Source organism: Syngnathus acus, chromosome 13 (assembly GCF_901709675.1).
Source record: "Syngnathus acus chromosome 13, fSynAcu1.2, whole genome shotgun sequence".
NCBI classification, from domain to species: Eukaryota; Metazoa; Chordata; class Actinopteri; order Syngnathiformes; family Syngnathidae; genus Syngnathus; species Syngnathus acus.
The window spans coordinates 16567760-16591764 of record NC_051098.1 but is presented as its reverse complement, the minus strand read 5'-3'; the positions used below and the strand labels follow the sequence as shown (position 1 = coordinate 16591764).

Sequence of the window (24005 nt, the reverse complement as noted above, 5' to 3'; positions counted from 1 at the left end):
TTCCAATTACTAAATGTCACGACACACAGGCGTCACGCTGAGCCAGACAGCGAGTGCGACGTTGGACACAATTAACCCCCCCGTTAGCCTTTTTATTCCATTTCAAACGGGAGCCCATGCTGCGAGGGCGTGCGGGAAACACAACGGCGTCACTTATTAAATACAAACATATGCCCGCCTGCTGCCATGCCTTCGGGAAACGGTGAATCCCGGATCAATTCTGAGGCCGTATCCAAACATCCCCCGACACACACGTGTCGCCGACACCTGACACCGCGTGTTGTGGATGATGCCACTGAGGTGTGTGTTGCTGCACAAATGCGTCACACACAGTCTCACTCTCGCCATAGGAAGAATTGAAATAAACGCCAGTCTGGCTATCACGCAAGTTAGCTAGCTATCTTAAAAAACAAAAACAAACCTACTATAGTTTGTTCTATGTATCCATCTCGCATTCTTGGTGGCCAGCTAGCTTTCGAGCTAATGTGTTGTAAACGCAACACCCTAGCCATCTATTGCGCTAGTTAGCTAACTTGCTGAGCTATCCTAGCTATAGCCTAGCTACTAGCTAGCCTAAAACCCTCAAAAACAATTCTGATTTGCCGATTGTCTTGCTCGCTGGACCATGGGATGATTCGTGGCGCTTTTTTCATTCGTGTCACTAATCTTGTGATGAGTTTTCAAATGTGATTTGAAGCCTTTCTAGTTGTTTTGGCTGGACGCTCATCATCTCCACGTTCATCTGTCACATGTGTTTGTGGTTTCCATTCTGGCTCCACCGAGCCTGGTCCAGGCTGGCAAGGCCTCTGACCACAAGCTAACTGGACTGGTGACATGAAGTCGGAGGCTGTAGTTACGTAGTGGACCGCAGTTGTAGAGAAGACCTCCACCCCCCTCACACACACACACACACACACACGCTATCCCCTCCAGGTTTGCTGGTTGCTTTAATGAAAGTTGTGCAAGTATGCAGCCGTGCTTAAGTTTGGAAAGTCATTGATTTATTGGAAAGATGTCAAGTTTGACAAATAGGTCGAGAGGAGTAATTAAGTCACATTTGTGCATAATTGTGAAGTCAAGTTTCAAGCTGATCCTGATCGAGTCATTGTGGCCAAAATTAAAGCCAAGTTGAGTCTGCAGGAAATCAAATCATTACTTGGGTGAAGCTTGCGGAAGGTGGCAACAGAGCTGATGTTTTTTTTTTTTCCCCCTATTGTGAGCGACGCCAAAAGTAAAGATGTGCTTGTCATGTTCCTATGGCGCAAGAAGACAAATTGCACTTCTGCAAGCGGCAGGAATAAAAGAGCAAATGTATTTTTTTATGTATTGTGATGTATCAAGATGGAAGATGTGCGCAGTCAGCAGAAAGTGTGCGCTGCTAGAGTGGAGCAGATGTTTTGATTCTGCTTGTAAGTCCTTGAAACCTGCATGCGTTCACTCTCCGGGCTTCTAAGTCGTCACAGGCAAAGAAAACGAGTGCGAGGTAAAAGCCTCAAAAGGAATTGACTTACTATCGCTCTCACATGCTAGCTAGCTTAGCCACACAACAAAAGTTTGCAGAACTTCTCTAACGTCTTTTTTGACCTCAAGATTGCTGCTGACCGACCTCAAGACATCCAGAAAGAGTGACAGAGACATGTCACACGTTGAACGTGGAGATTCCTCTCAGGCTTGAATCTTTTCCCCTTCTTTTCAAACTCTCTCTGCTTTTTTCATGCAATTACCCCAGCATGTCTGCAAGATCCATTAGGCCTGCCTGGCTGGCTCGGCAGAGGTCCTCTACCCAACCAAAGGGCCGCTTTATTTCAATTGTGGAATCCTTACAAAGACTGCAGCCTTGGAAAGTTATCCTTTGTCGTTTTGGAGCAAAGGGGAAAAAATGCCCAGGGTTGCTGGAGCATAAATCAATACTGCAGACTTGAAAGTTCAAGCACTTGTCAAAGGTTTCAAGCTCCGGCTGTGCTTCTGTTGCAGCCAAGAGCAGCACACTCACAAAAAAAGCTGCTTAATGCGTTGCGTGTGCTACACATGTGCTCAACCTTTCATTTGCCCCCCCCCCCCCCCCCCCCATTAGAGCCAGTCTCAAAGTGGCAGGAAGCTAACCCACAGCTCACTTTTAATCAAGAGATATAAATACCCGGAACAAAGCCAACGTTTAAAACACTCATTTTGTTTGTGGCGTAAACTCTTCAAGGAGACATATGCATTTTTTTTTTACCCTTCGAAATACAGATTTGAAGTGAGTGTGAACATGCACATGCGGCATAGTCAGTTTAATTTCTACTTGACGTGCCAAAAAGGTCACAAAAAGAGCAGTATGCAGTACAAAGTGCGGCATGCCAAAGGTCGCTGCCATTTCTAATCATCACATTCCCAAATGGCACGATCCAAGCTCGTACATGTACTTTACAACAAGTAAATCTCCCGAGTCGTTGACGTTAAAATTAGCATCTTTTGTTCAGAAGGCTCCAAAATTAGCCTGTGCGCGCTGATGGCTAGCTGCCAGAAGACGCTAATTGCAATGGTGCGGAGCCAGAAAAAGTTAGCGGGGTAGACGGCACGGAGCCCCTGGACTTGGAGTTCTATCTCTACGCTGTGCTGAAGATTTGCTAGCATCAGTCCAGCCACCAGGGGGAGCCTCGATGAAGCGGCTAACGTCAAGTAAAGCTTTCGTTGCCAAGACGAGCAGAGTTGGAGCTATGGCATTGCGACGGGAGCGTTGATCATTTGTATCAAACTACAACTTCAATCCAGATGACACGACTGTCTATTGCTATGGTGAGCAGCAAAAATAAGAGCTGCACCTTTTTAATTAGATGGAAGAGGAGCAGCAGCAGCCAAGGAGATGGGAAGTGGTGCGCCGCCGCCGCCGCCGCCGCATGTGGTTTTGATGTTACAAAGTCAGTTCAGCCCAGCGCAGAGGGAACAAGGTGTTGACTTATTAGGTGAAGGAAGAGGTGTGGGGAAATTGGTATGTGTGGGTTGGGATTGGTGCCTGTTGGACATATGGGAAAGTCTTTTGCGGAATTTATTATTTCTCTTAAACGAGCCCGCTCTGTATGTCAACAGAAATAATACGTTGCCTCGAGCGCTGTCAGCTTTTGATATTGTTCAGCATTTCCTCACATGTACTGTATGTGTCTGCAGGTTTAGAAAAAAGGAGCCAAAATGAAGACAGCTGCCAAGGGTGCGGGGAAGTCCACAATGGATCCTTTGCAAGGTGACGGCTGCTGGATGAGAAGGATTGCGCTGACGTACGCCGTCCTGGTTCTTGTTTCGCTTCATTCGCCGGCGGTTCAGGGCACCCTGGATCTACAGTTGGACGAGGAACAACCAGCGGGAACCATCGTCGGTGACATCAGCGCGGGGTTGCCTCCCGGCGTCACGGCGGCGCTCTATTTCATTTCCGACCACGAGGGCACCGGCGTGAGCACCGATTTGGACATTGACGAGAGCACGGGAATCATTAAGACTGCCAAAGTTCTGGACCGAGAACAGAGGGACAGGTACAACTTCATCGCTGTAACCATGACAGGTGTGACTGTGGAGGTAACCATCAAGGTCAATGACATCAATGACCACGGCCCGACATTTCCCAAAAAACACGCTAGCTTCCGAATCCCCGAGCAGACGGCTATCGGCACTCGCTTTCCTCTGGACCCAGCGGTGGATGCGGACGGAGGTCATTTCACCACCCAGGGTTACCTCATCAAAGATGGAAACATTGGCCAGGCTTTCACTTTGGAGACCAGGAGGGCAAGCAACGAAGTTCTGTATCTGGACTTGGTGGTCAATGCCATCTTGGACAGGGAGAAAAGGTCGACCTATACTTTGTCCTTGGAGGGCTTTGACGGGGGTTCCCCTCAAAGAACCGATCAAATGACATTAGATATCACCGTCCAGGATATCAACGACAACGCTCCCGTGTTTAATCAGAGCCGCTACCACGCCATCATATCCGAAAACCTGCAACCAGGAAACAGCATCTTGCAGGTGTTTGCGACGGACGCCGACGAGGGAGAAAACGGCGTGGTGACGTACGAGATCAACAGGCGACAAAGCGACCCCGATCGTTACTTTGTTATCGACCCCCACACGGGCGTCATCACCCTCAACAAGCCGCTGGACTTTGAGATGCGGCGAGTCCACGAACTGGTGGTGCAAGCCCAAGACAATGCCACGCACCCGGAGGTGACCAACGCCTTTGTCACCATCCACGTCAGAGACTACAACGACAACCAGCCCACCATGACCATCATTTTTCTCAGCGAGGACGGCTCGCCTCAAATCTCAGAGGGCGCGCAGCCAGGACAGTACGTGGCCCGAATCTCGGTCACCGACCCGGACTACGGCGAGTACGCCAACGTCAACGTGTCGCTGGAGGGCGGAGACGGCAAATTCGGACTGACCACCAAAGACAATATCATCTACCTGGTTTGCGTGGATCAGATTCTCGATCGCGAGGAGAGAGACGTTTACGACCTGAGGGTGATGGCCACCGACTCTGGCGACCCTCCTCTCCGAGCCGAATCTTCCTTCACCATCGAGGTGACCGACATCAACGACAACCCGCCGCTGTTCGACCAAGCCGTGTATCGGCAAGTTATCCCGGAGGTGGTGTTTCCTGGCACTTTCGTCTTACAAGTGACCGCCAGAGACAAAGACCAGGGGCCCAATGGGGACATTAGCTACAGCATCCTTTCGGATAAAGGCGCCTTTGCCGACTGGTTCAGCATAGACGCCGTGACGGGGATTATCACCACTCTGTCCCAGCTGGATTACGAAAAGAACCCCAATCCCAGCATAACCGTCGTGGCCACAGACGAAGGGAGACCGCCGCTGTCGTCTACCGCCGTGGTCAACATCGTACTTCAGGATATTAACGACAACGAGCCCGTCTTTGAGAGCAACTTCTACAACGTCTCCATCGGCGAGGATGCGGCTCCGGGAACGTGCATCTTGGAGGTAAGACGCCCAAAGATTCTATGCATTCGAGGGATGAATTTCTGTCTTTGGAGTTTCCACAAACTGTTTTCAAGTGTCACTTCAAGCACAAAAGGCTTCCTAATGAACCTGCTTGAGTATGGGTGGGGGAGAGGCATAGAAACTAACAATACACAGCAAACCTGAAGTTCAGGCACATTGAGGACTCAACAGAGACTGGAGATTCATTATTCAGGCATATCCTTCAGTGCGCAAGCCTTTTTTTCCCCCTTACAGACAGAATCTTGCATGGATCAAAGACTTGGCTAGCGAGTGCAGCACAGACAGAGGAGAGGGCTCAGCAGCCGGCCGGGCTCTTGGCCCAGGGTTTGGCCTTGGGGAGAGGGAGGGAGGGAGGGAGGGAGGGTAGCAGAGCAGAGAGACGCGGGGCCTCACCACGACTCCTGGCTCGGGCGCACAAATAGAAGCTACCAGGACTTTCTTGTGTGAGGTCCCCCTAATTATAAATCACAGGAACCGCAAGGATGATGGCAGATGGGAACAAACTGACATTGATTATAGAATTTGGAGCACGAAGCAAGGAATAGTTAAAAATGTGTGTTTTGGAAGAATCCCAGGGCGGGTTGGAGCTCGTGTTGATGAAAATATCTAGTAAAGCCGCACGTAGTTATCTCGCCAGGAAGGACATTTTCCTTCCTCCGCATTTCCTTCGGCGTAGCGCGACTTCTCAGTTAGTCCAAGTACACGTCCGAGTGCGAGGAGGCTCTCCAAAGCCTGCTCTCGCTGGCTCTCCAGACCCTCTTTGGTTCTTGGCCGCCCGTGTGAGAACAGACTGCCTGGACTCGGTGGGGGCTGTTGGAAAGCCAAACTTTGTAGCCAGAAATGAAATAGTCTCTTTTGTCATTACCCAACACTTTAATATGCATGCCTATTGTGATTGACTATTTCAAGTGGTTTCTTTGTTTAGCCCCCACAGGTCCCCCAAGCACAGCAGTCAACAATTATCTGTGCCTGTTCTTTTTTGCCATTTTCCCCTTTGTCGATCCAGCCGTGTCGAATTATTGCTTTTGTTTTTGGCTGCATGGTAGACTCTTCTGCCTTAAGAGTCAAACGTTCTCGCCGCACTGGACTGGGCCTTTTTTGGGTACTCTCGCCTCCGATGTTAATTGAAGATTCCAAATTGGACGTGTATGAGTGCGACTGGCTGCTTGTCAATCTGTAACCTGTGATTGGCTGGCAAACAGTCGACAATGTAGCCCACTCGCTTCTCTCGCCAACTGGGAATGAGCTCACCCACAACCTGAGCGCTCCAAAAAAAGATAGAAAAGCAATTGATAGCAGAAAAGACACCCCGAAATAAAAGCTAAAGCCTGTTAACGGCCACCGGTTCTTGTAATTCAATCGGTTGGATCCATGCAACAAAAATAGGTCACTCTCTAGAGAGGAAATCAGATTTGACGTGCAAAATGCGATTTGAAAAAACCGCAAGACGCATCCACGAGCCAATACCAATTCTATTCTTCGGTCTAAGTTCCATTGCCGTGTCTGTCCTCTGGATGGTGCGCAAGTAAAATATAACTCAATGTCACTTTCACTTTATATGTATATCAGTTGTACTCGCTGGATTGTAAACCGTGTTTCAATCCAAAGCAGCCTGTATTCATCACAAATGTGACAAGCCCTCTTAGAACAATAAAAGGCCGACTAGATCCAATAAAAATAACAAGCAATATGTGATAAAATGGTATCATTGGGCATGGAAAAACTCGATTTTCGACATTGACGTCAAGGCAAGCCAGCCAGACAGACTTTTGTATTGGAATAACAAAGTAGAAAAATTCCTTAGGAAATTTTACATGTGGCCGCTACCTGTTGCACGTCCGTAACCCGTCGAGATTTATCGCGAGTCGGTCTTGCCTTGAAGATCTGTTTTAAACTTTTGGCCTCGACAAAATGGAAAGTCTTACAAAGCTCACAGGCTAACTTTGCGCAAGCTAACCACCTGGCCTGCAATGCTAAAGGAAACTCCTGATATGCAAACATGTCACAAGACAGCACCCTGATGACATACTGATTTCATTTCAAAAGTCATGACGCATTGACTGCTAACTCATTCACACCTCACTTCATTACGTTTTTGGCTAGGAATTGTCCCTCTGTCTGCATGGGGCTCCCAGTAAAAAGGAGAAAGTCGTGGTGGTGTCATTTGGGAGGGGTAGGGGGGCGCCTCTCAGGGTGGTTGAAGGGGAAATGAGCCCTGACAAGTGCTAGCATGAGTGACAGCGGCGACACAAGCAAGCGGGGGGTGCCGCGATCCCTCCTTGTCTGTCCATCCGATCACTCGTCTCAGTCCAAACTCTTATCAGATCTCACCTCGTTTCTCATTAGCCGGCCGGGTGTGACTTTTGACCGTATCGTTGACCCTCCAATGCACGTCACTGTCAAGTTGTACCTTGACCTCGTGCAGCATGCAGGTCAAAGGAAATCCAGAAAAATGCGGGCAGGAGCGTATCCAACTGATCTGAACCACTTTACATTTTGTATTTCTGGAGCACGGTGAAACGCTATTGATGTATTATCCAATCCTGAAGTCATTTCATTCTTTGTTGTCTAAGCTCAACAGCATCACGCTTGAGCGTTCACGCCTCATTTTCAAGCCTTGGCTCGGCTACCGCAACCGGTAGCACGGAGCCGGGCTCGAAAGGCTCCTACAGTACCGTTTAATCTCTCCCCGCCCGCCCGCCCGCTCGCTCGACTTTCCTCAGAGGGCCGTGGAATGCCAGCACCGCTTCGTTACGTCTTCATGAGCTGTACGTTGGCTCTGGAACGTATCCAGCTTGAAAGAGGCTGAGGCAGAAAACGTCTCCGCCTGGGATTTGCATGAAAAATCGATCCGTTGCCTAGAAGATTTCTCATCAATGTTTCAGTTGCTGCGACAAAATGTTCCCTCTGCCAAACGGCCTTGCTGCGTGCGACCATTTGGTGACTGCGAGGGAAAAGGCAAAAGCTCAGCCGCATTCTTAACATTCACTCTTTTCCTCCCGCCGACGGACTTGGCTGCCTTTTTGGAATGGAGATGCCTTCCAGAGTTTTGTTTTTTTGGTGTGTAAACACGGGAGGCCAGTTCAGAATTGGTATTTTTGCACAGAAAGCATGTCATCAATTCTCACCAGATGTTTTGTGTGAAGAATTTGCGACAAACAAAACGCTCACTGGTTTGTTTTTCTGCCAGCTCGGACGGCGTGACGCCACGCTCGGACTGCTGTGTTTCTTTCCCCCCCCTTCTGTTAACGACCCGGCTCCTCGGTACAACTTCAGGAAACTGGGCGTGCTACTTAATGTGTTAGCAAATGTGATACTTCCTCGAGCAATCCCCCCTTGGGATTTTGTCACGACAACCATGCACATGTGGACGGAGCGTGGGCGTTAAGGTCAAAGTTGTCTCCTCAGAGGCTGCCAAGTGCGTTTTATTGCCCGTGTCCATCAGCGAGTTCACGGGATTCCTAAGGCGTGCGTGAGGGGGGCGGCCGGGCTAGGCCGGGCTGGGCCAGGCCGGGCCAGGCCGGGGGTATTGACATTGTGGATGGTCATGCACCAAAATACGAAGACTCGCTGACTCGCAACTATTAATTCCATTTACGAGAGAATGTTTTTTTTTCTTTGGCTAAACCGGTTCTGGATAGACTGCCAAAGTGATTTACGGCTTTGGCCTTTTGGCGGAACGGTGTGGTCGCTTAATGGTTAGCACATCTGCCTCACAGTCAGGACGTTTTGCTTCAAATCTCCACCGTGTACCGTTTGCATGTTCACCATGTGTTTGGTACTCCAGCATGCGCTCGTGTTTCAGAAACATGCGTGTTAAATTCATCTTAAGCTACGTGAACGTGAGCCAACGTGAGGTTGCCCGACCACGACTGTGAGAATCCGTGCCGTCTGCTTTCGTCTCGCAAAACACACTTGAATGCGAAAACGCTTAATTGATTTTCCTAGTCGTTGAACTGGGAAATTGCAGAACGAATGTCGCTCTGATTGTTATCAAACCAAACAAGGTGAAGGTTGATGATCTGCGCAGACTGTGGCCAAGGCACCCTGACGGTCCCGAGAAATCTTTGCGTTATTTGAAATGTGAATCCGGGGGTTTCCTGCCCACATCTGCTATTTAAGGAAAGGAAGATGGCAACCACCAGAATATTTTCATGAATGGAGCCCAGCCGACTGCCAGGTGAGGCAGAACTCAGCGGAACTTGTTCGTGTCTATGAGAGAAAGCAAAGACGGGAGATGATCCAGAGGGAGTGTCGGCCTCTGGCAGCTGCGAGCTCCCGACGCAACAGCTGGACTCAGCTGTTGCTCCCTCCTTGGATCCAGGGTGGGATCACCATCAAGGAAGACCGCCCTTGTCTCCGTATGACTCCAGACATGTTATCTCCCCTAGCTTCCTTTCCCACATTGTCCTGTCCTGTCATTTCCTCCCTCTGGAGGAGGTGACCAGAGCAGGTGAACGCATCGCATCTGCGAACCCTCCGGCCTCCGCCGCTACTCGGACCCTGCCCGAGTTTATCTAATTTGATAATGCCGGGTGAAGTCAGGCTGCAGGTGTGTGCTCCTTCGTTGACTCTATGATTCACGTCCTCCTCCACTTGGGACCACTGAATGAGGCCAGGAGGTTCTTTGGGCTAGCCAGGCCTTCTGTTCTCACAGGCTCATTCGCACTTTGGCAGTTGCCGGACAAGCTGGGCATCGGGAAGCGTCATCTGCTCCGAGTAGTGCTTCCGTTCCTGAACAAATCTGGGCTAAATCATCCGTGCAGCCCCAAGCTGTCCATCAGGAGCCACCAGACTGCGGAGCAGACAGCCGGCCGGTGACAGCGTGCCAGGTAGCCAGAATCTGGAACCAGCGGAGACTTGACCCCGTCCTCGGAAGAAAAACAAAAACCCTGCAAGGTATTGTGCAGGACACGGGGGTCCGTGGATATCTTGGGGTTATGAAAGGTGCACAATTAACGCTAATCATTAAATGTTCGATATGATTTCCATTTCAGTAGTTACTGTAATGATATCTTTCCCACGGTATCATACGATACTTGTATACAAGTTTGGATTCCGTTGTCTGGCCCCCTGTCCTCTGTCTTTTGCATTTATTACAAAATGGCTGCTTCCGAGAAAAGCATGCGCTACACGCACACACGCGGAGACCCTAAAATATCTTAACCGCCCAGAAAATGATCTCCACATCCAAATCGCGAGTGTTTACAAAGAATGCTTCGCGCGCGTCTGCCAGAGACCTCAAGGGGCCTTTTTTTTTCATTCACCGCCAGCCTCGGTTCCTCGCTGCCGCATGGCTGGCTGCGCCGCGTTCCGTCGCACACAGCGTGCGGTTACGCCATTCTATTTCGACTGGGCTAATTGGATCCGTTTGGTCTGATTAGAAGCGGGGACGGTGGCCTTGCGCCAAAAGGATGAGCGCTGATGTTTGGAAATGTTCACGTTTTATCTGATTGATGGAAAACAGCTCGGTAATAGATTGTCACTTGTCGTATATCATCCGCAGACCTCCGTCGAGGCCCGATAATCCCATTTTGGATCAGCACCCGATCCTATGCCATTTTGGATTTGCATCTTTCGCATCTGTCAAGCGGATGGCGTTGAGACGCGTGCGTTGTTTGCAGGGAAACGCTGCGAATGTTGACACAAGGAAATCCTGGCTCTACACCTGTATCTCGTTTCTATCTTGGCCCGTACGCCAGCCAGCCAGCCAGCCAGCCAGCCACCCTTGCATTTCCCGCTTCATGGAAAACTGATGACTATTTAGTCTTGCGTAATGCTGCTTATAAATAAAGACATTTTAGCGCCGCTCGCTAATCTCGCAGTCACCCGCCGAGGTAAACCGAGACCTCGACGAGATTTTCCAAGGTAGACGGGCTTCCACAGAAGAGGAAGACGCGACAAACCAAGCCGGTGGAGACGGATGGTTTGCGGCCAAGGGATGCGCTACTTTTACATGTCGCTTGGCCGCCGTTGTCAGACAGCCAGGCACCCGCACATCCTCTACGGTGGTCCGCTTGCGTGTTTCAGAGCCATTACCATAACCCTCCTTGCGTCATATTGGTCACAACCCAAGGTTGTCCGTCCGTCCGTCCGTCCTATGGTGAGGCCAGACAACTGCTTGTTTCAAAAATTTAGCAGCGGGACTAATTACCACAGGCTTGTGTACTCCATCAGCAGGGGCTCATTTGGCCCGGTGCTGGAGTGTTTATGTTTAGAGCTTCTTTTAACCACGGGCGTTGGGAGACCAAATTTAGATTGTCGTGCACTACGGAACCCAGAGGCAGTGTGGGGAGAGCTGTAATTAGGCAGGAGAGCCTCACTCGAGATGTGTGATGTGGTATCAAAGCAGCCAAGCATTGGCTTTGCTTGTGTGTGTGTGTCCGTGTGTGTGTGTGTGTGTGTGTGAGTGCTTGCAGGCATACTTTTCTTTAAGCAAGAATGAATTCTCCAATCAGTGCTTCGGATTCCTCCCAGATTGCCTTAGCGGTGTTGCCAGTGTGTAAACGGCAGAGGAAACATTTACAAAGCAGATGCTACAACGCTTTGGCATCTTCGGGCCAAACGACAGCGACGCGCATCATCGCCCGCCCGGCCGGCCGGTGACAGCGGCTCTGCATCCAACTTGGAATACGAAAGGAAAATGATGGAGGTTATGTGTAGGTTTGACGGAGGAGACGAGAAAAAAAATAGCTCCAGGCTAAATACGGAGATGATTTCTTCTCTGTTGCTCCACAGGGAAAAACAACTTGTTGATGCTTTGACAGCAATGCAAGCGCTTCTTGCTGTCGCAGGATGCGCTTACAATATGGATTTGAATCACATTCCAGAAGCATCCGTGTCAAGACCACAGCTCCCAAACGGAGGCCCGAGGGGCAGAGCTTTAAAATAATTGTCAGTAAATCAATGTTCTATCATTTTTAAAAAAGGAAATCTACAAATATAAATAATTAAGATTATAATTATTAAACAATTAAATAATTCTTAAATAATTATAATTATTTCATAATTCTTAAATAATTAAACTTCCCCTCGCTTTAGGCCAATTAAAAGCTCGCTCAAGGATATATCACACGAATCGGAGATCTCTGCATGTAGCAAGTAGCTTGCAGCTAGCAATGATGGCTAAATCCGTCCATTTGTAGCGCGCTCAGTCGTTGTGACGTGGGCTTGTTGCGTCTTCTTCCTAACTCCTTCACAGGTCATTGTTTTGGCACGCGGGTCGCCAGCGGGAACAACTTGAGTGCTATCATGTGCTGGGCAGTCATACAAAACAATCTGACTCGGCACGACTTTACAACAACACGAGCTCGCTCGCTCGCGGGGCTCTTTCCCCATTTTTTTTTTTCCTTTTGATTTGATGCCGGCGGGAGAAAGTTGAAGCGTCACCTTCTGCCTGTTTCCACCACGAACAAGATGTTGCTTTGGTTCCGTGATTAGTTCGGACGGCAGCAATGGTGATTAATGTAAGCAATTTGCCTGTGGACTTGAAGGAATAACACGAGCTAATTAGGAAATGTCCATGCAAATGTACAGTAGACACGAAAATACGTACTCCATCGGGCTAGTTGTCGGATGAATTATTTCCAGTGGCGAGGTCGAAACATCAGAATCCAAATTTGGTGGGAGACCAAGGCGTTTTTCCGAGCCAGTCGGGTCAAACGTATCGTGAGAAGTGAGCGCATCACTGCTGGCGCATCATCTTTCCAAACACAAATCCTGATTGGACAAAGCTGTGTGAGTAAAAGACAGGCAGGAAGTTTCATCATTGAGAGTCGAACAAAGACTTTGATTGAAAATAAATGCGGTGTTGAGGCCAAGGCGGGCGGAGGAGCTACTTGAAGCGAGCTGATTTTGATGACGCCAGAAGGTCTCCTGGGCTGCATCATCATCCCAGTGTGTGTGTGTGGTCTCCAAAGCAAACACAAACTTGCGCTGCGGCACGAATCGCATCGTCAAGTAGCGCTTGTGTTGATTTTTTCTTCGTGAGCAGCAGTAATTGCCAGATGAGTGTGACCCCAGAGTGCATTCCGTTATAGATTATCAGTGCCACAAATATGTGAAACGAAGCATTTACTGCGCACATGTGGATTTTACTTTTAAAACCGACAAGTTTCATCGCCAACTTCCGTTTGTTCGCGTCGCATTTTGTTTTGTTTAATCAAATTGGAAATCCTTAAAACAAAACTCAATTGAATCCAGATCCGATCTGGTTCCATGTGGTTGAGAATCTGCATATTTACAATTTCAAGACCGCCTATCATATTTCAGTCAAATTTGTGACACTTGCCAGGTCACAATGTTAAACCAGGTTTAATCTGGATTTGCTCCACATTCAAAGCAATGTAAACGCGTACGACAATTTATAGACACTGAGATGAAGTGACAATTTGTTGTGCTTGAACAAAAAGAAGGCAGAGCCTGGCTGACCATTCATCAAACGCCGCTCTCCGTAATGCGGATTCATCAAGGACAAAACGAGGAGCGCATTAATATGCCGGCATAAGTAGCAACGGGGAAGCGGGCAGGGGGGGCCATGAATAAAAAAGCAACCACGACAGATTTGGTGACAGCCTGGACTCTGTTTTTTCTAATCTCCGCCTTCACACTGTTGTGTTTAACGCTGACTGTCAAAGCATTGTGACAAGACGCACGCCGACATTCGGGTTGTCGTCGTTTGAAAAATCGTTGATAAGAGTTATTGCTCTCCTAATCTTCCAGCACATTGAAATGGACAACACGGCTTAGGAGTTCGCAAATGAAGTCTTCTCGGCGGACGTAACGAAAGGAAAATGAGCGGCTAATTAAAAACAGTCCAGGATGATGACGGTGGGAAAAGAGTGAGAAGGCGAGCAGATGCTGCGAGTGAAAAGGAGGCCATTAGCCCTCATGCCGCAACGGATGTGCGTGCAAAAGAGGCGTGCGGCCCGAGTGCCGTTGTGTTGCCATGGCGATGGAGGGAAACACACAAACGGGCGGGCGGGCGGTAGAGCGGAGAGTTGCTTAAAGTAGAAACTGCTTTTTACAGGCTAATCATCAGCCCGGACCGCCTGTTTTTTTTTTTTTTTTTCCTCCCTTTTTCTGATTTGTGGCTGACTATTTACGCAAAGCGCTGCGGTGCAGCGGGCGGGCGGGCGGGCGGTCAGTGAGTGCTCCTTCCGGTGTTTACCGTTTTGCCCTTTCTCACCATCATTAACAAATTTAGAATTCGGAGAGGCATCTCACAGACCGAGCAGGGCGTACGTGTTCATCTTGGCGACTAAGCAGTTTTTTAGAATCTCAAGGTTGTTTATCAGCTCGTTTCCACAGCGACAAAACACACTCACGCATTTGCTAATGCCTCAGTATCTTATGAACTAAAATAAACGAGGTTTTAGTCCACATCCATGGAAAAGAGTCAATCAATAGTCCAGAATACTCACTCCTGCTACCAGTTTCACCAATCGAGTAGAATTTTGGAAAAGGAGCCATGCGCAAGATTGAACAGGAAGTCGGCCATTTTGAGCCAATTCAATTGACTCCAGCTCGAGTTTGAGCTCAATTTGGAAGCAGGTATCCTTGAGCCTTTAGGAGAAAGTTTTTGTCAGCTCATCAAAGCGTGACAATTATTTGCAGGGGTCGCCATGAAAAAGGGAGCACAAGGGCGGCGTGCAACTTTTTAAGGCTATCGTTCATAATTCACAATAATCGTCCTCTCGAGACACTTTCTTGGCCCGCAACAGTGGAATGAAACACTTATGTGAGGTTTTAAGAGGATTGTAAAGACAACGAAAAATAGCATTTTCCCAGAGAAGGGGAAGGATCAAATGTTGCGCCTGATCACTTTCCAAAGTGGAACGTTTGGACGCAGACGCGGGATGCTGCGCCATGCGAGACGTCTGCATGCGGACCGAGCCAAAACCAAAACATTATGCAAGAAGCGACGCCTCAATAAAAGCGGACGGATACGCCGACACATGGCATGACTCAATCATGTTATTTGAGCACGGAAGCCGAGAAATGTTGGCGCCGAGCGAAACGCTCGCACGACCTCCTTTGCCCGAGTCGGCATCGCGCCGCACCGACAATTCAAGGCTGAAATACGTGCGTCAAACGACGAGTGCAGCGAGGGGGGGGCCAGCAATCCCATCGCCAATCACTCTTGCAGAATTGGAATGACCTTCAAATTTGAAAAGTTACTGTGGCTCCTCTATTTTGTGCGTCAATCAGTCATTTGAAAATCTTGCTTCCAAAAAACATGCTTTGTGCGATAGGAAGCATTTGAGATATTTTTATAGAATCATTGATATCATCGAAATGGACCTACTCGGTTGTCACTGGACAGCTGCGAGTGACCTAGCAATGGAAAAGACCTTGATGCCAAGTCATTGCCTTGAATCCAACCAAACAAACGCGTTAGCCAAACGTTAGCTAACACTTCGTACTTGCGGATAGCCAGAATCCAAGTGAAAGTTTCAAGAGCTATTATCACATCACAAGACAAAAGCGCTCAGTCCGGCCTCATTCCGTCACCCTTGTTGTTTTAAGACGTCCTGCGGGATTTTCCGCCGTCCACATCCTGGTCTGGTTTTGGCCCGCGTCTGAAGGGGAAATGAAGAATGATCTGCGCGGGGTCACAGGTCACGGTTATGGTAATAAGCAAAGGGGAACGACGCACTTCCAAAAAGAGTCCCGGCGGACCTTTCTTGAGCCCCGGCGACAACTGGTACAAAAACAGCGGCTCGTAAATGATACGCAAGTAGGTCGGCTTCAGCTGCTTTTCATTGAACTGGAAATTGTGGCGGCTTTTCGTTTCAACGTGTATTTGACATTATTTGCATTTTTGCCAAATTTCATTGCACAAATTGAAAACAAAAGCAACCAGCTTTGCCACGTCTCCTGAGTTGTAGACATACAGTTCATTGCAGCTTCACTCTCACTAATAAGCTCATTAAAGCGACCCTCAAAAGGCGGGTTGGAGGGGGTGGAAGGTGAACGTTGCCCCCCCTCCCTCGGGGCCCCGGGGATTAACTTTCCAACGTCACAGGGATCCAACTCTCGAATCGGAGGACGGCGTTGGGTTAGTTTCCGATCCTCTGCTTAAGCCCGGCACTCTTTAGATGTGGCTTGAAGAGGAGGGTGGGGGGGGGGGGGGGGGGGGGAGAAGGAGGTCAGTGGAAAGGAACACTGCAGCCACGATGAGTGGATGTGGATGACAGGGAGAAAACGGCCCGCTCTTCCAGAAAAAGCACCAACGTAACTCAAGGCTTTGGAATCTTCTCCTGAACATTGCCAACAAAGCATTGAAAAGCTGCAGCCTCAAAGGATGACTCTGGAATAAAGCCTCAAAATGTTCAACATACCTGCAGCTCCTTTTCAGCAACTATAAAATATCTGCCCTCAAGGATTTCTTGGGACGTTTAACAAGCAACAGCGTGCCTTTCATGCTCCGGAGGTCCGGCGAGCTCTCCTAATTGCAGCTCTCGCTACATCGGCGACCTTGTTGCGAGCTTCCACATCAACCCAAAGGCTAATCTGATGGCTTTTGCAAGAGCCGTCCAGACCCCGTTCACCCCGTCGTCACGCTGTTGCCGGCCTGTGTGGAGAAAGAGAAAAAAAAACAAATGCAACGGGTGGGGGCTCGCCCACAATGTGCGTGGCTGGAATGGCTAATGGCGCGAACGTCGCGTTTGTCAGGAAGTGTTGCTTTATGATGCTAAAGCGGAGGGACCTCCCCCAACCCCCCGCCCCGCCCGCTTGCCCGCCACTGCGCCAGCGTCGCCGCATTGTACGTGAATTGCCTCAACATGTCCCATTAGCTGCTTGAAATAAACGCAGCGCTTCCCAAAAAACAACCCAACGTGGACATTGAAGGCCTTTGAGAAAGGCCACAAAAGGCCGTCCGACGGCTCTCATGGTTTCCCTTTCTTGTTGCTCCATGGCCCGGACGGAAGGAAGTTTGCGAGCTGCATGACAATATGGCCGCCTTTCAATGCTTTATTTTTTTTGAAGTATGGCGTCAGCGATGAAGTTGTAAACAACCGGTTGAAAGTACAAATCTGCCAGATAGGTGTTTAAAGCGCTCATTTTCCACAAGGAAATTGAACAGGAAGTTGGCCATTTTGCTTTGAGGCAGCCATTTTGATTTGCTTTGATTGGGTGAAAAACGTTCTAAAGAACCGTGGCAGCTGTTTGGCTAACTTTAGCCGTGCATATGCTGCCTGCCTGCCTGCCTGCGTGCGTGCATACGGCCAAAACAGTCTGTCGCGGAGTCTATATATTTCTTTTCTCGCCTTTACTTAACGTCAAGAATCACGGCACGAAAGGAAGCCCGCTGCCATTCATGTGTTTTGTTTCTTTCATTTTCTCTCGTGGATGTGGCTCAAGCACATCCTATCATCATCACGGTCGTAGTAGAAGAAGACCATGGCGGTGGAGGAGGCAGAGGAAGGAAAAGCCAGTTGGGGTGAATGGGGGGGAAAAAAAGCAAAATGGAGTAAAAATAGGCTCCTGATGGAGCTGGTGTCTCCACGCAGGCAGGCGGGCGGCTAACCTCAGAGGCGCCACACTCCCCGGGCTTATCCAGCCCAGTGAAAAGGAGGGGCCACGCGCGCCGCAGAGCTCGCCGGCTGCCAAGCCCGAGCTGAGCCGAGCCCGGGCCGCTCCGCTCGCCTTCTGTCTGGCTCGCGGGTGGGAGGGCCCGCAAAATGCTGCTCCGCTCTCTGATTGACACCCGAGCCCACCGACCCCTGACCCGCCTCCCTAGCTACCCCCACCGGTGTGTGTGCGTGTGTGTGACATGACAACAATCTATTTTTTGTAATTCTCACCCTCTTATGTGTAAGATGACTTTCCCTCTCTACCTCCTGGTGCAATCTCCTCATGTGTGCAACCGCGTCTGATTTATCAGGAAGCGGACTTGTGTTCGCAGCTTTTTCTATATGCCGAGGATATTTCCAGAGAAAATATTTTCATAAGCACTTGAAATTGTACATTTTAGACAGATTAAGGGAAGCGTACACATCTTTTTTTTTCAAGCCCCTCCTCCTCCGCCGAGCCGAAACAACATCTGGGCCGCGTTAGTGGCGTCCTGTGTAATTATTTTGATTTGTCACTTTACAGGCCGAGCGTGTCGCGCGCATAAAATGTGTTTTCTTGCCGAGCGGCGTCGAGTGTTGACCTAGAAGGCCGCAAATCCCCCGATCCTAATGTGTAGTCCCAAAAAAACGGGAAGGCAGGTGAGAGCGGGCGGCGCATATTTCGTACACGCTGAAAGGCGCTCCTCGCCGCGACGTGATTTATGTCCATCTCCGAACGGGGCTGCGCCAAAACAATAAAACCTTGTTGCGATATTGAATGAGATATCTGGCGCGAGTTAATTTGGATACCCGCAAGAGGATGCCGCGAGACGGGACGGAAAAAGATTGTCTGGGGCCCGTATTTTTATAAATATCTGAAAACGGCATCACTCTTGCGGAATCTGTTTGATTTTTCACTCCAAATGTTTGTTTCCCGACACTTGCAATGGCTTCCGGGGCACTGCTCGTTTGGACATATGTTCCAGAGTCAAATTGTAAAACTTAATCAACCTGTTTTTGTTTTCAAGTGACACTTAACAATTACAAAAAGACTTCGACGAATGTTAATTGCCAAAACAATGAAACGCTTACTCGGCGCATGGATCCAGTTAAACGGCAGCGGGATTTCTTTTTCTGTGTCGTGAAGAAAAAAGACAAAGAAAAAGCAAAATGTGACTCAATCCTTTGCGATTGGCCAAATTGTTGATTGTTGTATGTTATCCCAAAAGGCGGATGAGGTGTTTTGGTGTGGTAAGACCGCTGTTCTTTATTCCATCTGATCCCCGATACAAGACTCTTGGTTCTATTCTGAGTTTGCACCCCGAGACCTTTTCATCTGGTAGCAATCTCCCGTGAGCCGTCTCAGCCGCCACAAGACCAATCCATCAGCTGCGGTCATGTGACGCGCCGCGGCCTGAATAGAACAGGGGAGGCTAATGTTCTCGTCGGATGGAAAAAAAAAAAAAGAAAACACGTTTGTGCCTAGATGAAGCATAGTATGCATTTATTTTCACCAGTTAAAACAGTTCCCAGGTGTCCGTCGACATGTTTTGGAAATAAATACCCCGAGAATGACGGTGCACACCCCCGTTTTTGCTCTTGCTGCCGTATGAGGGGGCGGAGTCGATGCAGCTCTGCTTACCTTTTTTGCCTTTGACATATCTGGAGAGATTCTCATCCGGATCTTGCAAATCCGGTACTGCCTAAAGCGCCGAGCCATCAGCCAAGATAAGAAAAGTCAACTTCAAAGGCGCTAATATGGAAAACCAGCAAGGGATTACAGCCGTTCCAACGCAAACAATGACATTGCCAAACGCGGTCCGAGCGATCGTGGGCCGACCGACCGACCGACCGCATTCGTCTTGTCCGTAAAGCGGTTTGTCTTGAAGTCACGGCATGGCGAGATGATAGCGGCGGGTCACGGCGGGACAGGACGGCCTTGAGCCATCAGCGCCGCTCGCCCCTAAGACCGATCATATCCGCCGCGCTTTGAGGAGTAAAACCTGGGATCAAATGCAATATTAACAGTCTCTTTTAAAAAGCCGGCCGGGGAGAGACGCGGCCCGGCCCCCGAGCGCTCGCTCCACGCCAAGGTCGAAGGAGGGATTACGAGACGCAGGATGTCTGCCCCGCGCAGGAAATGAGAGGTGTCCACATAAAGCCACTTGAAATGAGGCCGAGCAGAAAAAGAAAAAAAAACGCAGTGAATGATGTGTTCTTGCCTCGCGGCCTACGCACGGCGTAGAAATGGATCATCTGGAGGCAGCTGCTGGAAAGGCGGCATTATTGAATGTCCCCGACGGACGGAGGGACGGACGGACGGACGGACAGCTGCGAGGTCAACTGGCCCACGCTCCACAACCAAAGGAAAATCCCACCGCGGAAAATCTGATGACAATTTTTCATCCCATCCAACCTATTGAAAAATGTTTCATATGACCCCAATGTCTTTTGAGAGCTTTAATGCGAATAGCCGTCATGTCATGATGCTAAAATGCATCCTACAAACTTAAACTTAAACATCTCGCTCCCAAACATCCTTCTTGTCTTGAATTGGCGTTGGTTTCGAGTGCAGCCAGACGAGCAGCTGCTTCTCATCTGGCCTCGCAAGTATGCGTTGTTATGGCTGCGCACACTCATCGGAGCCCCTTGTATCTCCTCGACCCCCCCCCCCCCCCCCCAGCGTTTCATTAGTATGCGCGAGACAGCCGCAAAGGCACTTGCACGTATCTTGATAATTTATTGTTTGCTTAGCTAATCCTTCCTGATTGTGTCTGCGAGCCAAAGGCCTGGTCCCAGTGATATCATTTTGCAAGAACATGCTCGTTGACTTTGCATGATTCGGCACATTCGAACTCAGCCGACGTGACATCTTCTGTGCACTTCCTGCATCCTGGCCCTTGTCTTGTTTGTGGCGCCAAACTCCTCCGGGACGTAAGAGAGTACGGAAAGGCCTCCCGTTCTCGGGGATGTTGCCATTTGTGTGTGTGTGTGTTCATTTTTGGGTTTTTTTTGCATTCGAAGTAGGTGTCACGTTGAGTTAGTCCAGAAGTGTGGCGAGACTGCAGAACAATATTTTTCCAAGATTGTGAGTGCCAGCGGGCCGAGCCTCGGGGGTCGGTCCACGTTGCCTCCTAGTTCATTTGTTTCTCATGCTGTTCCGGGACATAGCGCTAATTCAAGAGAAAGAAATGCCGAGTATGTTTTAGTTTGATTTGAACGAGCCGATCGGAGTTGTTGTATGAAAATGATGGCGGCCTAGCGTAGGTACGAGAAGGTCGCGTGAAAATCGATTTGGAAGCCAGCGTGTGCCAAGCAGTCCATTTCATTTTCCCTCATAAAAACAACAAGAGGACGGTTTATTATCTTTATCTGCAGGATGCAGCGGGTTCACCTTGGCTCCTACGTTTGCTAGCAGCGGATATACTGCGCCACCTGCGCCGGCCGCCATTTATCAAAGCTCATTTTGAACCAGTCACCTCAGTGGATTCCCGTCCGTCTGTTTCTAAAAATAAACTTGAGAATTTCCATGCGCCGCAAGTCATTGAGTCTGCCTTTATATTTCATATCACGATTGATATCTATATTTTTTTACCTGGTTGGAATGAAGAGTGTGAAATTGGCAGGCTGGCAATGCATCACCAGCAGCGAATTAGCCTGCTCAATTTGCCCCGGACAATAGACGGACGGGGCCGCCCCGCATTCCTGGTCTGGGCACCGACTCGGCGGCGTGTCAAGCTGAAGAATGCGCCCCTCGTAGTGACGCTGAATGAGAACCGCTTTAGCGGCCAGGCGAAGGTCCGCCCGTTCCCACGTTCGACAACACTCGCCGACGCTGCTCAGGTTTGGGCACAGCGGCCGCATGCCGTCTGTCATCCGCGCTAATCTGCGGACGACAGTTGTGAAAATACGACCGGCCGTGGGCTCCCTCCGAGGCCTCTCGGCCTAATCCCGCAGTTGTCCAATACAAATGCGTCCGTCGTCACCGCCGTGATCCGAGGCCCATTCATGCGTAGGCGCTCACTGATTTTAGATTCAAACCAGCTTTCTACGATTAGCTTGCAGTCAAGATTGGGGATGGCAAATGCACAAAGGTTGAATCGACTTGTTTGTTGCATTTGAATGGAAAACCATTTTCTTCTCTTCCTCCAAATGCAAAGTGAACCACAAGCTTAAAGCCAAAAGGTCCCAAAGCAAGCATTGCAATTTGGACCATTAGCGCGGTTAAAGGCCAAGGATCGGGAGTCTCGAGTCAAACAAAGATGCTTGAAAGTGTGCTCCAGGAATCATCATCAATGTTTCTCCATATGGACAAAAGAGAAAAAAACAAAGCTGACACAGTGTCTTCCAAAAAAAAAAAAAAAAAAAAGTCTCCCTCCTCCTTGCAGCTCCTCTTTCATGTCGGCCCCGCCGCAATCTGTTTCATCCATTAGCCCGGAGAGGCCCGTGGCCGCGAGCGAGCGAGCGAGCGGGGGTCTCGGGGGGCGCGTGAAGTTGCCGGAGCCGTTCCTTCCCTAAAAGCCCTGAAACGGACACACTGGATTCAAAAAAGTCATCAGAGAGGACACGATGGAGTCAGTAAGACAATCACCGTGTGGAACTTTGACTGGCGCTCATTTGTAAAAGCAAATGAGTCACGGGCCCTAACGTGATGTGATGTCTGGGCCGCTTGCCCGCTCAAATATCAGTCATTGTTGCACATTCTGCTTTTGTGCGCAAAGGGAAAGTGCACGTGCGTCTCTTTAAGGGAAATGAATGGCTTGCAAAATCCCACCTGATTGGGTGAAACCTGAGCAGCCTTTGACGGATGGCGATGGCGTTTCTTTTTTTTTGCTAGCTGAGACGCATCGGCCGACCGGTTATGCCGAGAAGTCCGGATGAGCGGCAATGTTTGGAACAACAGGGAGCTTCCACTTTGATTGATGGTTTTAATAAGGAGATTTTTTTCCCAACTCAATAACACCATGTTGATAATTAACCAAGTTGTGGCGCAGTTCAAATACACACACAGCATGTGAGCTCTTCAATTCTCATGCAAATGTTTTTATGGATGTGGGGTCAAAAGAATCAAAATAGTTTTGGAAATACAAGTGTGTGTGCTGGTGGGCTATCTTTTGCCTATTCTTTCTCCAATAACTTTCAGAAAAATATTTTTTATAAAAGGAGTAAAAAGTGTCATTTAAATTTAAGTATTTTTTACCAAATGTTTGCATAAATACTTAACATCATATTTTCTTTTTTTCCTCCAAAAAATAAATCAAATCACTGCATGCAAAAATCCCTCAAAACTCAATATACCGTAATTTTCGGACTATAAGTCGCACCGGAGTACAAGTCGCACCAGCCATAAAATGCCCAAAAAAGTGAAAAAAACCCATATATATGTATATAAGTCGCTCCTGAGTATAAGTCGCCCCCCCACCCAAACTATGAAAAAAAACCGCGACTTATAGTCCGAAAATTACGGTATATATTTTTTAGACGATTTGACAAGACTCAGTAGTCTGGCCGGCAAGCGTGAGAAATGATCACTTAAGCGCTGCGTTTTCTAAAGAATAAAAACAAGGCGGCAGCCGAGAGCCAAGCCCTTGGTTTATTATTGAGCCATCTGTTTTTCGACTGTATACATCTATACTTTCCTCCGTGTTGAGTCCCAACATATGGCCCCCAAAAAAATCAACATGTTGCTTGCATTCTTCCGCTCTCCTTATCACACTTAGTCCCCGGAAAGCAACGAGTCTTTCATTTAATTAAAACGAGCGTGCAAGTTGGGCCCAGTCCAGTAGTAGGCCCCTGTGGTTATCCCCAAGCCGGGTTGAGGGGTTTCAGGAGGCTTTTTATGGCGACATCTGGTCAGAAGGTGTACTTTCTAAGGGGTCAACGCCTGCTGCTGCTGCCGTGTCCAACAGGTTAAGACGTCACAGTCAGCACCAACGGGGCTTGAAAACAAATTCTGCTCAACTCAGATGGGGAATTTGGGGTGTCATCATCATCATCAATTTGAGCATTAAGTTTTGTCATGCGAAGACATCCACCCGGCCTCGACGCCCCCACCACTCGCCCCTCGTTAACATGGCTAACATTGTCATGAAAGCTAGCGAAGCGGCCGGTGTGTTTTCACAGCCGCCGCGTGACATCATCACGTTTCAAAAACGCCTCGTAAACATGAAGGGAGGCCTCGCCAGAAGTCGCCTCTGGCAACGTTTCCACTCCATCACACCCTTGCGAACTGAAATGTTCGGAACGCAGAACAATAGCAACAAGTTGTCGAAAGAGAGAAATTGTTCCGTACCCAATGTGACGCCATCTACTGGTTAATATTGGAATTACATCCAAACAAAACAATACATCATTGGAGAAAGAAACTTTTGTGAAAGAGCAGGATCCTCACATCAAAAGAGCACATTTATTCAGCCTGTAACTTTGTCAAGAAAGCAAGTTTTGGTGTTTCTCAGTTGCAAT

The 24005-nt window shown here is 49.0% G+C and overlaps 1 protein-coding gene across 1 annotated transcript in view; it reads left to right on the top strand.

Annotated features, from left to right (window-relative positions):
* The window catches only part of LOC119132258 (protocadherin-16-like), a 56237-nt gene that overhangs the window by 1779 nt on the left and 30453 nt on the right, over nucleotides 1-24005 (top strand). The window contains exon 2 of the mRNA XM_037267360.1: nucleotides 3148-4965. Coding sequence (XP_037123255.1) covers nucleotides 3169-4965 — 1797 coding nt within the window. The 5' untranslated portion in view covers nucleotides 3148-3168. The remainder of the gene's footprint in view (nucleotides 1-3147; nucleotides 4966-24005) is intronic.